Source organism: Psittacula echo, assembly GCF_963264785.1.
Source record: "Psittacula echo genome assembly, chromosome: 7".
NCBI classification, from domain to species: domain Eukaryota; kingdom Metazoa; phylum Chordata; class Aves; order Psittaciformes; family Psittacidae; genus Psittacula; species Psittacula echo.
The window spans coordinates 28,591,647-28,606,006 of NC_137740.1; the positions used below are offsets into that span (position 1 = coordinate 28,591,647).

Genomic DNA, 14,360 nt, shown 5'->3' on the forward strand with positions numbered 1-14,360 from the left:
CGGTTTGCTGGGTGAGGAGCCGATGTGACGGCCCCGCGGCCTGGCGAGAACAACGATTCTGGTCGGCGAGGACCGGCCTCGGAGCTTCCTTGGAGGTGCCTTACGGGAGGTGGGTGTCTCCCTCATGCGGTTGGTTTGGGATGAAATAGCTGATGGGCTGTGCGTGGCTGGGGTTGTTTGAACCGCTGTGCTGTCTGATAACCCCTTCCTTCTTTACGATTTTTTAGGTTTATCAACAATGACCCACAGCAGTTAACACTTAACCATGAGTAACGGTCAAGTTTGTGACCTCGAGTTACTTGGACTAGTGAGAGAGGTTGGTTTTCTCTCTTTTTTCTTTTTGGTTGACATGAGCAAGGCAAAATTTCATAATGCTTGTGTTCAGAGCCAGGCATTATAACTGTGGTCTGAATCCTGGAGTTATTTATCTGGGCAAGTGTTTGCTACACCCTGAAATCATATTGACTCCTGTCAAGCTCTGTAGATTCAAAGGGCTTAAAGTCCATTAAATGCCAGGAATCAAACATAAAATCAGTCTAGAATTATCTGTTCTTCATTGCAAATTAGGCTTTCATTAAAGGAACAGTTAAGTTGATTAGATCCACAGGCAGTTTTAGGGCGTGATAATAGTGAGATCTTTAAAACATTGTTTAGCTACCACCTTGTTCCCATATGTGTGTAAAAACCACAGTGGCATGTAAAAACCCTACAGCTGACAAAGCCCAGGCTGAAGTCCTGAGGCTGCTGATCTCTGTGGTTTAATGCCTAATCAGGATTTTCCAGCGAGTCACTCCTCTTACAGGCCGTATGGGTAGAGGTAATCAGAATGTATTCTAAAGTGTGGAATGGTCCTGTGAAAGAGAGGCCAGCTTTCAAGAGCAAGTGCCTCAGGCTTCTGGATAAATTGGCTAAAACGGGACATTTATGATTTGGAACAAGAACACAAATTGTGATCTCTGCTGCTTGCTACTGCTCTATTCCTTTAATCGATACTGTGCTGGTAGACTAGTTTAGGGCTCTGAATGAGCACCAAACCAACAAAACCTAGACCCCCTGCCTTGTGTGATCAATCTATTGCAGTGTTCCACAGATGCCAGTGTTGGCAGAGGGGCAACCAGGAGTGGCATTCAGTGCCCAGTTTCACTAGGCTGTCTGTTGAAAGCCTGGACAGAGAGTCTACCAAATGGCAAAGTTATACACAACCTAAATAATTTTTGTGAATCTTGGAAAACAAATCTAAAAAGAGGCTTAAGTACTTAATCATTGCTATATTACTGTTCATGTTAACAGTGGAGAAACTAAACAATTCTCTGTAGCAAATAAAAAATAATAGATTTGCTATAGATTTGAATAGATCAAAATGAAGTGTGATGTCTTGCCTCAGCAACCAATAACTAAGACTTCTGAGATGGGAGAAGAAGGGAAAAGTTCTGTGAGATATAACTGTGCATTGTAGGAGGAAGAAGTAGGGCTATTTATTTCTTTCTCAGAAGAATAGTGCTTCATTAGATGGTTATTAATTTGGCTTGCATAGCTTCAAATGAGTGACCTAGCTTAGAATTCAAGCTGTCTACTGCTGTGGAGATAAGAGTCATGCTTGAGAATTCTGCCTTCCAAGAATGCTGTTTGCAAGGAAGTTACCCACTTGTTTCTTCAACCAAGGTATAGCATTAATGAATTTCAGTTCTCTTTCTTGTTTGGTTGAATGAAATTACTGGCTAAATGGAGGAGCATCATTTTTTCAGAGAGGATGTGCTTGGTTGTCAGTACTGTTCTCCAGGATGCAGGAGGAAATTTAGTTCTGAGACAGTATTTCCCTACCATAAAGTCTTGGTTTGTTGCTGTGCAGTCTTTGGCATTTATTGACCCTGCTACAGAAAAACTTTAAAGGACTTTGGGAATTCATGGGTCACTCACTGGAGCATTAATAATCTAAAAACGTATATGCTTGTATGTTTTTGTCTTGCAGTATTTGGATTTTGCTGAATTTGAAGAAACAGTGAAAGTATTTACAAATGAATGTCAAATAAAAGGGAAGACACTACCTAAACCAGCAGGTGTTTCCTCTAGGGATTCAAAAGCTTTGGCTGTTCAGGTAATGCATAGTTTACACTACTTTCAGTAATACTAAAAGCAGTTAAAGGCTACTAATCATTGTGTGAGATTACAGCATCTCTGAGCTATCTGAAGAGATTCTTGATTATTTGAAGAAGTCTGCCAGCAGTTGTCTTCCAGTGCAGGAACCTTCAACTTTGGATTTTTTGGTTGGTTTGTTTTGGTTGGTTGGTTGGTTTTGGTTGTTTTTTTCAGGACTCCAGTCCTTTTGAACCTGAGACAGTAGTTTTGATTCTGACTATTTTAGTTTTTTAGCTTGCCATACTTTGGTAAGACTGATTTTTGCACATTGTAGGCATTTATTTTTCCTCTGAGCGTTCAGATGGCACTCAAAGTCTTCATTCACTGTTGAAAAAAATGTAATGCTTCTGTGTCTGTTTTTTTTCCACTGAATGCTTTTCGCCTTTGCAGAAAGATCTGCTTACAGCATTTGAAAATGGTGAACAGAAAGTTTTCTTCCAGCTCTGGGAGGAACATATTTCTTCTTCAGTCCTGGACGATGAACCGGCTGCTCAGAAGCTGGAGTTTTATCTTCACATACACTTTGCCACCTACCTCTTGAAACACAATATTGGAAAGCCTGTAAGTATAGTTCACAATTCAAACTTGAAATGGCTTTTGCTTGGTTTGCTTCATTTGTTTGTCTTCTATGTGGGTGAGGATGGGATATTTACTAAGAAGAATTCCCAGTCTTTGGGCCGCAGCCTGCATTTTAGTTGAACCAGACCCCTTGTATTGTGAAGTGTAGAGATGGAAGTTGGAGGTTTCTTTCTCCTGAAGCTCCTGAAGTATTTTAAGTTGGAAAGCACCAGCATGTTGATACTTAAAACACTTATTTTGCTTCCAGTTTGGACTGAAGCTGTCTGTTGAAATATAAATATTTCTGATAAAATGAGAAAGCTGAATCTTGACCACCTCAAGATATCATATTGAAAACTAATACCAAGCTGTCATAAAGTAAAATCTCTCCTACATGGGACATTTATGATGAAGAGAAATTTAAGTAGCCTGGAGTCAGCCAGGGCTTAATAGCTCCTGCCTTACACCTGTCAGCTGCTACAGGAGTATTTGGATGCCTTCAGTTTGTTTTCCAGCCTCTAAGGAGCTTTTGTTCTGTGTGCCAGCTCCCCTTCTTGGTGCTGTATGAGTGGATTTTGTGGTTCTGCACTTATCATTGAAATGAAGCATGTTTAAAGTAGGTGTTTCCTCTCTGCCCTGAGTATGGAAATGCACTCTGCTTTAGAAATCTAGCCTGAAGAGGGAGGAATAATTTACGTTCAAAAAGGAACTGTCCCTCACTTTTGTTGGACCTGGGGGACAGAGACAACATTGGTTTAAATTTTCTTTATTGAGTGGCGAAAGCAAGATATAATGCTCCCTAGTGAAAATAAATCTTGCTTTTTAGAGAACAGATATTCTGGCATTTCAAATCTAATGTGTTTAGGCCTCTGTGTTTGCCAGCATTACAGTGTGTTCAGAGTGCTAGTTTTCTAGATAAATATGCTACTTTATTTCCTAGGACAAAGCTGAACTTGAGGAAAGGATTTCTTATTTTAAGGGATACCTGGAAACAAAAGGAGCTGCACTGAGCCAGACTACAGAGTTTCTTCCATTCTATGCTTTGCCTTTTGTTCCAAACCCCGTGGTACATCCTTCATTTAAAGAACTTTTCCAGGTAAGTATCTGTTCTGCAAAGATGGTATTTATAATGTTTTTTCTCATGGGGTAATAGATATTGAATGATGTTTAATTTGGTAATAATTTTTATTGTTTCCTTTAAAAGAAACTCTGCAATCATAAAAAAATCAAATATTTGGTGGAGGAAGGGTTGTGAGAGTACTGTCAGTAACAAAGTACCATCTTAAGTATGTATTTTCCATTTGTTCTAAATGGTACGCCAACTTTGTGTCCATAAATAAGAATTGCTGCCTGTCCTTCCTTTCCACACAACCCTGAAATACACATGCTTCTGGGAATCACTATTTAGTAGTTTAAGTCTCCCTAACTTGTTTTGAGGTTGTTGTACAGCCCCACTATCTGTGTGTAAATATAGCTCGGTTTAAAACATGATAGCTAAGCATGAGGAGACTGAAGCAGTTTCATTTAATGTGGAAAAGAGGAAGTCAAGTTTGTAGGTAATCCTCCTGTAACAAAAAAAGATGCAGTGTTGCCTGCACCTCCACTCCCCCCAAAAAGAAGTGCTGGAAGAGCACAGCTGTGCTTAGTGGTTTGGTGACTCTTACCACAGGCATTTTTCCTGGTAACATTTTTTGGCTAAATATGTTTCAGCCTTTGCTTTGACTGTTTCAGATTTGAGTTCTTAGGTTTGCATGTGCAAGGTGAGAAGAAAGTGTAAAAGTTAATGTGTTTGAACTTGAACATGTTTGCAGGTGCACTTTCAATGTGATGATGATCTACAGTTATTCTATTGATGAAAGTGTAACAAAACACCCTGACATTGACTGCTTTCTGGGCACCATGCAGGTAGATGATTAGGAGATGACAGTTTGATGTTCCAAAGCAGTGGTGTACCTTCCCCACAGGTACAGCCACCATTTCCCCTGTGGTGAAAAACTGTGCCTTAACTTCTTGGTTATGCTGGGAGCAGCTGGTTATGTGGTTGGACTGGATCAAGGACCTGGTCTGCTTTATTGCCTGTGAATATGTATGTGTGTATATACTGCTCCCATGTACACACACACAGGTACAAGAATTTGTTTGTAAAATATGTACGGTATTTTGCAGGGTTATATATGCTTGAAATGCTTCCCCATCCTACCTCATGGACATTTGTGCTGGCTTTTATAAGCAGCTGCAGGCAGTTATTGTGGTGGAAGGAGATATCTTCAGCCTGCTTTGCTGCCACACATTTTTTGATATTGCATCAAAGCTTAAGTGATATTTGCCCTTGGGCTGACTTTGGATGTACCAGCTGATGACGAGCTCCAGTTTAACACCAAAAAGAGGCATATACAGCAGTTTTCCTTTGGGACTAGCTATAAATACTGAAATGTACTGTTTGACCTCAGAGGTGGGATGTGACTACTCTTTTTTTAATTAGCAGCTTTTATTTATTTATTTTTTTCCCCTCTTTTTCCCCTGAATGCCTTATCTGAGATGAGATCCTCAGGTTTATTCACAGTAACCCAGTGTCCAAGCTCTTAGTCCAGTCATTCATCTTTTCTTGTGGGAATTGCACAGCTTATTCCATGTTAGTGTTGAAATACAGATTGTTTTATGTTTGAGAAAGAACAGCAGTGAGTCACTAGGCTGCTAAGCAGTGTTCTTAGCATTTTTTTTTTCTCAGGCGTCTGATGATTTATATAGCTGAGTTCCTGTCTGTTTGTGTAATATGTCTTGAAAAATCATATACACTCCTTTCTGTAGGAGACATGTTTCCTTTGGTAATATACAGCATACTGCTATGCACCACTGTCTGGATACTGAATTGGTAAATGCAGCAAGTAAAATCTGTATGCTCTCTAGCACAGTGAAATAAGGGCAGATCTGAGCTGTGAGAACAGCTTGTAGCATATACGTACACAGCAGTAAATTTAGGAAGCTCCTGTTATTTGTTGGAAGATACTGCTTTTTCATTCGCTGGCTTGCTTTTCGTCAAGCAGAGAGGAGCTTAACTGAAGGTTTGAAATAGAATAAATGAGTATTCAGTGAATTCTTAGCTGTAGTTTGGCTTTCTTCCTTAAATGTCATTTTCTTGTGCTTATGAGATACTATGTCAGGCAGAAGACAGCATTCCAGTTAATGGCTGATATGTTGGTCTGGTTTTTTGTATATGAGCTATTTTTCTCCAAATCCTTGTTTTAGAACTGTTGTACCCTAATCACTGATGTCATATCATGACTCTTGCAGTAGTTATTGACAAAATTTAAATTTCCCAGATGTTGTTAGGAGTGAAAGATGTCTAGTGATTACTTTTAGAAAGCTGAGTGGTGGCAAATTATTAATTTCATACTCTATTTCATAAATATCAAATTCACTTTAATATTTTTATCTTTTTTTTCAAGATGCTTATATTTTTTAAGTACTTCTAATTTAGGGGCAGTTGTTACATGTCATATGAGGTACTAATATTATATGGTACTTTAACACTTTAAATAAAGCTACATTGTGTTTCTAGAACACTCATTTAGGGATAATACTGAACTCTCTTCTATCTTTTGTATACTGTTATGCGTATCTAGCAAACACATTCACTTCAATAACAGTGAAGGGAAAAACATTTCAGTATGATGCTGACTGCCTTGTTTAGTAGTAAGTGGAAGGTGGCTATGATCAAAACAATACTTTCAGCAGAGTGTATGTATTTGGTGGAAAACTGTCATCATTTGGTTTTCTTTTCAAGGATTCTTGGACATCGGATTTAAGGACAAGACTGGAAAAGTTCTTATCTCTGACCCTCAAAGACATTCCTCGGCTACTCACTTTATTTGTATCCTTTTGAGAAAACACTTTGAAGATAATTAGAATTACTGCAAAGAGGCAGTATAATTTACTGGAAGAGTGTGCTGCTGAGATTTACAGTAGAATTGCAGTAACGTTGCAGTTCAGTGTTTTTAGGATAGGAAACTTTGTTTATAATCTTTTGAAAAAGTTATGTAAAGACAATAGATAGATGCATATGGACTTGCATATTTATTGTATGACCATTCTTTGCTTCCATATAGAAAGTACAGGATACCTGAAGACACCGACCTGAGCTGACTTCTGTGTCAGCATTAACTAACTAAAAGCTTTTAGTCTTTTCTAGCTGAAAGTTTTCCAGGGCTTTTAAGGGTTCCAGAAATTATTGCTTTACTAAATGGCTTGTGATCCAGATTGTTTTTCTAACAGTATTGTTTAAGCTGTGTTGTCACGCCTGATTTGCAAACTAACTAGCTATATGACAAATTCTCTTCCCTGTATTTTGTCAGTGCAGTTACACACAGGGTAGAAAAACCTGGAGTCTTTGTTTCTAAGGTTTTGGTTTTTTTGAGGGTGTTTTTGTTTGTTTGTTTGTTGGGTTTTTTGTTTGTTGTTTTGTTGGTTTTTTTTTAACAGGAGAAGTTAGAAGTCCTTTTCCTGCTGTATCTTATTTTATTTTGAAGCAGCATGTTGCCATGGTGGTACTGAATGATGAGCTGGGAATATATTCCTTCTATCCCATTCTTGCCTGTTAGCCAGGATGGAGAGCAGTGGTCAAAACAGTGCTTTCACTTCCATCTTAAGGATGTTTTTGTGGGAGTCTGGCATAAAACAGCTAAAGAAAATTGTCTCTCTGCTTATTTCTCTTTATGGAGTAATTGACCAGATCGTTATTGAGCCCTGAATATTTCTTAGGTATAAAACGTCACTTACCCTTAAACAGTTGCATATTTGTATGTTGATGTTATGTAAAATCAGTGGCTTGACTTTTGATTTTGGTGTTAATACATTTAGACTGGAGTTACTGTATTTTCTACTTCAGGGCTGGATTTAGTATCTTTAAAGGTCTAAAGTCTTTGCAACGTCATACATTGTACACAAGATTTTTATGTATTTATTATTGATTCCTTTATTGCTTCCCTGTGAAGCATTAGGCATTGGCTGTTGCCTGGGACAGTAGGAATATTTGACTTGGCTAGGTTTGCCAGTTGGTTGAATTTCTCATTCTATGTCTCTGGAACAAACATCTACTGAAAGAATGCATATTTTCCTGAACTGCTCCTGCTCAAACAACAGAAGGAGAATGGACAGTGCAGCAAAGGTAAGTGCTGAGATGTGGTAAGATTATTGGGGGCTATAATAGTAGTAGAAAGTATACCTGCAATGACAGGGAAACTAGTGATGCATGGCAAAAAGTCCTCTGAAATCCAGACCCCTGTCTTGTTAATAGTCATTGCTAGACCGATTGAGGTCAGTAGGACTGAACATAGACATACTATAAATGGGAAAGGGCTTAGTCATAGGGTTTGTATTTTAATTCTGTTCTGTCCCGAAATATGGTAAAAATAGATGGAGAACTCTGTACAAAGTGCCTACTAGCTCTCCATTTTTAGTTATGATGAAAGTAAGCTTTCTCAGATTTCTTTCCCATACTTGCTTATGCCTACCTGCATCTGCCAGATTTCAAATCTCATTCAGTTATTTGGATCACTGTCTGATGATTTTAGACAAACTTGATTTTTGTTCCTATTCACTTATCCTGTTTAAACTCCTAAAATAGCACATACTGGTATCCTCTGAATAAGAATGAGTTTGTTTAAGTATGACTCTGGTGTTTTGCATTTTTAGGTAAGCTGTTCATGCACACCTAAGTGTGTAAGTGACTTGGGGATCTTTAAAAAAAAAATAAAAATTTTATCACTGAATTCTGTTAGATACTGATGGCATTTGAAATATGTGCCTTTTAAAAATCAGTTCAATAAATAGAACTAAGGTTCCCAACTATCTTGCATTCATTTTTTCACCTGACTGTGTTCACTTTATTAGTAGGGATTTGTAGGAGCCCAGCTGGGTTCTTTAGATGACTTCTCCCCTTGAATTATTTTAATCTGTAATTTTAAACTGAGGATTTACAACTTGTAGATTGAATTAAGGGGAAAGTTAGGCTTATCTCCCGGGGTGAGTTCCAGGTATTTTCTTTGTTATTTGTCGTGCATTAGACTTTCATTGAATAGTAGAAAGATCATTGTAGATGTTTATTTTCCAGAAGTTACTTTTTTCTCATGGCAATAATTCAATACTCTGATTAAAAAGAAGTTACTACATGATTGGGCCTGAATTATTTTGGGTCTAATTGCTTCTTATTTGCGTAGGTTCTGTGCTTTGTACAAGTACAGGGAATGTCATTGTATTGAATCCAGGCAGGTCAGCTTTAATTTGTAGATCTGTTATGTGCCTTGGAGATTGAGTTGGTTTGGATTTTTCATAACTGTTACTTGAGGGCTGTCTCATATGGAAGTTTTGCATCTGAGATGTTATTTTTGCAGTATGCTGCTCAGATCACATGGGATCCACAGTACATACTTGCTGTTGGAGAATGTTTACTTTATCAGTGAAGGAGAAAAGCAGAGAAAATTAATAGGCAACACTTGGAGAAAGAGAAGCATGGCAGAGAGTCCTGGAAGCAGCCTTCTGTGCATAGTTGCCAGTCATTAGTCTGACATACTGAAGCACTTGAAATTTAGGTGGGGTGGTGCATATGCTCTTGAGAATGTCCTGCAGAGTTCAGTGTGTTTACCTTGCCTGATTAAGCTGCCACAGTCTGGCTTTTTACGCATTTTTTAAAAAAAAAAAAAAAAAAAAAAAGGATCAATGTGTGTATGCATTTCAAAGCTACCTGTGTGGCAGTTGTGCTTGACTTGCAACTCTCTCATATGTTTTCAGTTTGGCAGAATGGTTGGCATCTTGCACAGAGAGCTTCAGACCTTCTGTGTGTCCTCAGGCTAGCAGGAGTGGAGGGAATGAAGTATTTGGAACTGGGTTCAGCTACTGTCCCCTTCACTGCCTCCTATAAATCTGTGGATGAGTTCACAGCTATTCTTCCACCATGTCCTCATAGCAGCCTTCCAGTATCTGAAGGGGGCCTATAAGGATGCTGAGGAGGGACTCTTCATTAGGAACTGTAGTGATAGGACAAGGGGTAACGGGTTAAAACTTAAACAGGGGAAGTTAAGATTGGATATAAGGAAGAAATTCTTTATTGTAAGGGTGGTGAGGCACTGGAATGGGTTGCCCAGGGAAGCTGTGAATGCTCCATCCCTGGCGGTGTTCAAGGCCAGGTTGGACAGAGCCTTGGGTGACATGGTTTAGTGTGAGGTGTCCCTGCCCATGGCAGGAACAGGGTTGGAACTAGATGATCTTAAGGTCCTTTCCAACCCTAACTATTCTATGATTCGGTGTCAGGAAAGGGGAGAGTAGGGAAGTGTGTCAGGCTGCTGCACAAGAGAAGGTGAAGTGTGACCTGTCTGTCTGTCAAGAGTTGCTATAGTCTGAATTACTATTAATGTGGAAAGATGTCAGTTTAAAATATCGATAGTAATTTTTGTGGAAATGAGGTTAGCAAGAAGGAGACAAGACAACTGCTGCCTATCCTAAGTGCAAGGTTTCGATGTCACCTAAGGAGTTCTGGTGTCTGACAGCAGCTCTTGGGACCTGCAGCTCCTCTGCTGAGAGCTCTCCTGCATTGTATGCAGGAAGTCAGCCTGGCTGGATTAAGTGCTTCTAGCAAAGTGTGTGGGAGTGGACTGAGGCTAGAGAGACAGGGAGAGCAAGCACAAGTTCAGGAAGTGTGTTTGAGGTGTAGGTAGGTTGTCATAAAGGGTAACAACTAGTCTCTCTCTTAAAGAGAAAAGCTTATTGTGGAATTATGTGTATGTGCGTATGTGTAACTCCTTGGCTGTTAGTAGGAACTGGAGTCAAAACATTAAAAAGGCTTGATAATTACATACATGAGAGAGCAGGCAAGAATATTGGTAGAAACTTGCAGTAGTTCAGATGATACCTACTGCCAGCATCTTCATTTGGCAGAGTAGCAAGCTTTACTGTATGCTGCATCCTCCTAAACCAGGAGATTAGTTCTTTGTCCTTTATTTTCCCCCTCTTTTCCTCCACATATGAATAATGGTCTGGCAGATATTGTGTCCAGAGCTTCCCCCCACCCCTTTCTAAACTTATCATATGCAGAAAGCATATAGGAGTTGTGTTCTGGAGGAGGGAAAGAAAGAAGTGAAATGTGTTGTGTTACTCTCTGGTTCCTGTTACAGGTGCAGTTTGATCACTTCTGCAAGGTGACATAAATGTGAACTGCTTCTGAAAGGCAGTTTCCTTTTCACCAATCCTGACTAAGATGGCAATGACTTTAAACAAGCAACTAAATACTGATTTTTGTCTGGACTGGTAGCTCCCTCATCTGTCTGCACAAATGGTGTTATTGGTTGTGGGGATGTGGCTGGAATGCAGGAGGGAAATGAGGTAGCACAGGACCAGCACTTCCAGCTGCTCTCTCTGAGTCAGCTACATGTGAATGATGAAAGCTTCCTGCTCTCTTAGTAAGAAACTTTAATGAAATACTTTTCCTTTTTCAGTAAAATTACTTATGTGTGAGAAGATAGTGATAAAAAAACCCCAAACAACCCAATATGTCAAGGCTCTGCGATTCCTCTCTTTGACTCCCCTTTATCAGTAAAGACCAATATTTGTAATTGATAATCCCTAAATTTAACATGCAAAGGGTAATTTGGACCCTGTTTTTTTGATTGCCAAGACTAGCGTTCATGAACTGCATGAAGTTCTGTTTATGTAGTTTTTCCTGCTGACTGTAGTTGAAAGATGGATTTTCATCACTGGAAACTTTCCCCACTGGGCTGTGAAAAGCAAGCAAATTATGAGTAGGTTTATATTTTGTAGCTTGGTGCTTCCAACCATTTCCTGGGTAAGGTCATGCTCTAGGTACATCCACTGAAAATTTCTGAATCAAATGTGTTTTATCACAGTTAAATAAAAATGTATTCCAATTGCTTATCTAGACAAAGGAATAAAACATTGAAGAGTGGCTAGTTTTGTGCAATGGTTGCTCAGGATCTTTTAGTTTAGAAAAATACTGTTGTTTTGGAGCTGTATCATTAAAGCTGTGGCAGCAGTTTGGCAGTGATGGTTGTGGAATAAAAATAAAATTCAAGTTGAATGATTATTATCAAAGGAGAATAATTTGGGTTGTATTTGGAAGTTATCTTAGCTCTTTTGATTTGTAAGTTGATGAATATTGATTGCTGTTGAGATGGTTTTAACAGCTTAAAGAATTGTAAAAAGTTTGGTGCTCTAAGCAAGGTTGCTTGATACTACTGGGAGCTGTTCAAGTGTTCTTTGTGGTTTCCTTTCCAAGTGCATTTTGCTGGATTTGAACAGGATCTGTGGCTTGTCACAGCTTCTGTTGTTATTTCACCTTGGTTTGTGCTTCCTCCTAGAAAGTGTAAGAAAAATATTATTAGGATGGCTTAATTTGCAGTTGGATCTCGAGTATCAGTCACAAATCCTGCAGGTGCAAAATGCTGTGATTCTTGAATAGTTTTCAGAAGATGGCCATTCTTAGAGGGGAGAAAGCTGTGAGAGTAAAATAACTGTCTGGGTGTTTGTCTTTTTTTTATTAACTCAGATTTTTGAAAAAACATGGATTAGAAATAAGATGTATCTTCTTTGTATTTCATGCTTTAGGACTGTCAATTTATAGCTAATTTTTATAGCTGAAGTCTGTTAATGCACATTTTCTCTAAAAATCCAATTAAAAAGATGATTTTGCTAAGTTTTCTGAAAGTAAAAATAAGATGTTCTGACATCTACTGCTTTTAACATAAATGGGATAAAAGCCTATTTCAGAAACCCTAAAAGCCTATTTCAGAAACCCTAAAATCCATATGATATGACAAGTTTTTAAAGCAGTTTCCAACATCTGAAATCATAGAACTATCTGATGACTTTGATCTTGTTTATTTGTAGTGAAAGCTTTATAAACAGTTCTGTTTGAATAGTATGTTTCTGACAGTTCTGTGTCTCTTATGTCCATGTGTTTATTGCTTTTTTTGAAGTGTTTTGTTGGAAGTTGTTTGACAGATATTTGTGCATCAGTAGTACATCACTACCTGCAATATAACTTGATCACCACTGTAGAAGAGAACTTAGAATCATAGAATCATAGAATAGTTAGGGTTGGAAAGGACCTTAAGATCATCTAGTTCCAACACCCCTGCCATGGGCAGGGACACCCCACACTAAACCATGTCACCCAAGGCCTCATCCAACCTGGCCTTGAACACTGCCAAGGATGGAGCATTCACAACCTCCCTGGGCAACCCATTCCAGTGCCTCACCACCCTCTCAGCAAAGAATTTCTTCCTTATATCCAATCTAAACTTCCCCTGTTCAAGTTTGAACCCATTACCCGTTGTCCTGTCACTACAGTCCCTGATGAATAGTCCCTCCCCAGCATCCTTGTAGGCCCCCTTCAGATACTGGAAGGCTGCTATGAGATCTCCACGCAGCCTTCTCTTCTCCAGGCTGAACAGACCCAACTTTCTCAGCCTATCTTCATACGGGAGGTGCTCCAGTCCCCTGATCATCCTCATGGCGCTCCTCTGGACTTGTTCCAACAGTTCCATGTCCTTTTTATGTTGAGGACAACAGACCTGCACACAATACTCCAAGTGAGGCCCCATGAGAGCAGAGCAGAGGGGCAGGATCACCTCCTTCGACCTGCTGGTCACGCTCCTTTTGATGCAGCCCAGGATACGGTTGGCTTTCTGGGCTGTGAGCGCACACTGAAGCCGGCTCATGTTCATTTTCTCATCGACCAACACCCCCAAGTCCTTCTCCTCAGGGCTGCTCTGAATCTCTTCTCTGCCCAACCTGTAGCTGTGCCTGGGATTGCTCTGACCCAGGTGTAGGACCTTGCACTTGGCATGGTTAAACTTCATAAGGTTGGCATCAGCCCACCTCACAAGCGTGTTGAGGTCCCTCTGGATGGCATCCCTTCCCTCTGGCGTATCAACCAAACCACACAGCTTGGTGTCATCGGCAAACTTGCTGAGGGCGCACTCAATCCCACTGTCCATGTCACCGACAAAGATGTTGAACAAGACCGGTCCCAACACCGATCCCTGAGGGACACCCCTTGTTATCGGTCTCCAGCCAGACATTGAGCCATTGACCACAACTCTTTGGGTGCGGCCATCCAGCCAGTTCTTTATCCACCGAGTGGTCCACCCATCAAATTGATGTCTCTCCAATTTAGAGACAAGGATGTCATGTGGGACAGTGTCGAATGCTTGTGAACTTGTGAAGACTACCAGATAAGCCATGGTGTTAATACAGGACTTCCTCTCCTCATTTTTCCCTCTGAAGATTACCACCCCCTGTGCCATTCACCTTGGTTCAGAAGAGGTTCTTGCCTGTATTCAGAGAGCAAGGGAGCAAATGTCAAGGAGCAGTTTCTGAATAAGTACACCTAAATTCTCCAGAGCTTATTGCAGCTGTAAGATATATGCTGGGATTTTTTTTAAACACAGAGGATAACAGTGCAGTGAAACTTTGTGCTGCTTAGCATTCTCCAAATGAAGATCCAGAAGATTTCCACTGATATTGGCTGTGTTTCCCAATGCTTCTATGTTACAGGAACATATGATCTCCATCTTTATGGAAAGAGATAGTGAATCATGAAAGAGGATCATGGTTTCCTTAAAGATTATGAGCAAAGTCTGTTCAAAGGCAGGAAC

General features: G+C 39.8%; 1 protein-coding gene across 1 annotated transcript in view; it reads left to right on the forward strand.

Annotated features, from left to right (window-relative positions):
* Positions 1-265: 265 nt before the first annotated feature.
* The window catches only part of ARMC9 (armadillo repeat containing 9), a gene marked incomplete at its 5' end in the record, with an annotated part of 69,553 nt that continues 55,458 nt past the window's right edge, over positions 266-14,360 (forward strand). The window contains 6 exons of the mRNA XM_080623996.1: positions 266-316; positions 1,970-2,095; positions 2,527-2,697; positions 3,635-3,790; positions 6,479-6,565; positions 7,834-7,858. Of these exons, the coding sequence (XP_080480122.1) occupies positions 266-316; positions 1,970-2,095; positions 2,527-2,697; positions 3,635-3,790; positions 6,479-6,565; positions 7,834-7,858 (616 nt within the window). The remainder of the gene's footprint in view (positions 317-1,969; positions 2,096-2,526; positions 2,698-3,634; positions 3,791-6,478; positions 6,566-7,833; positions 7,859-14,360) is intronic.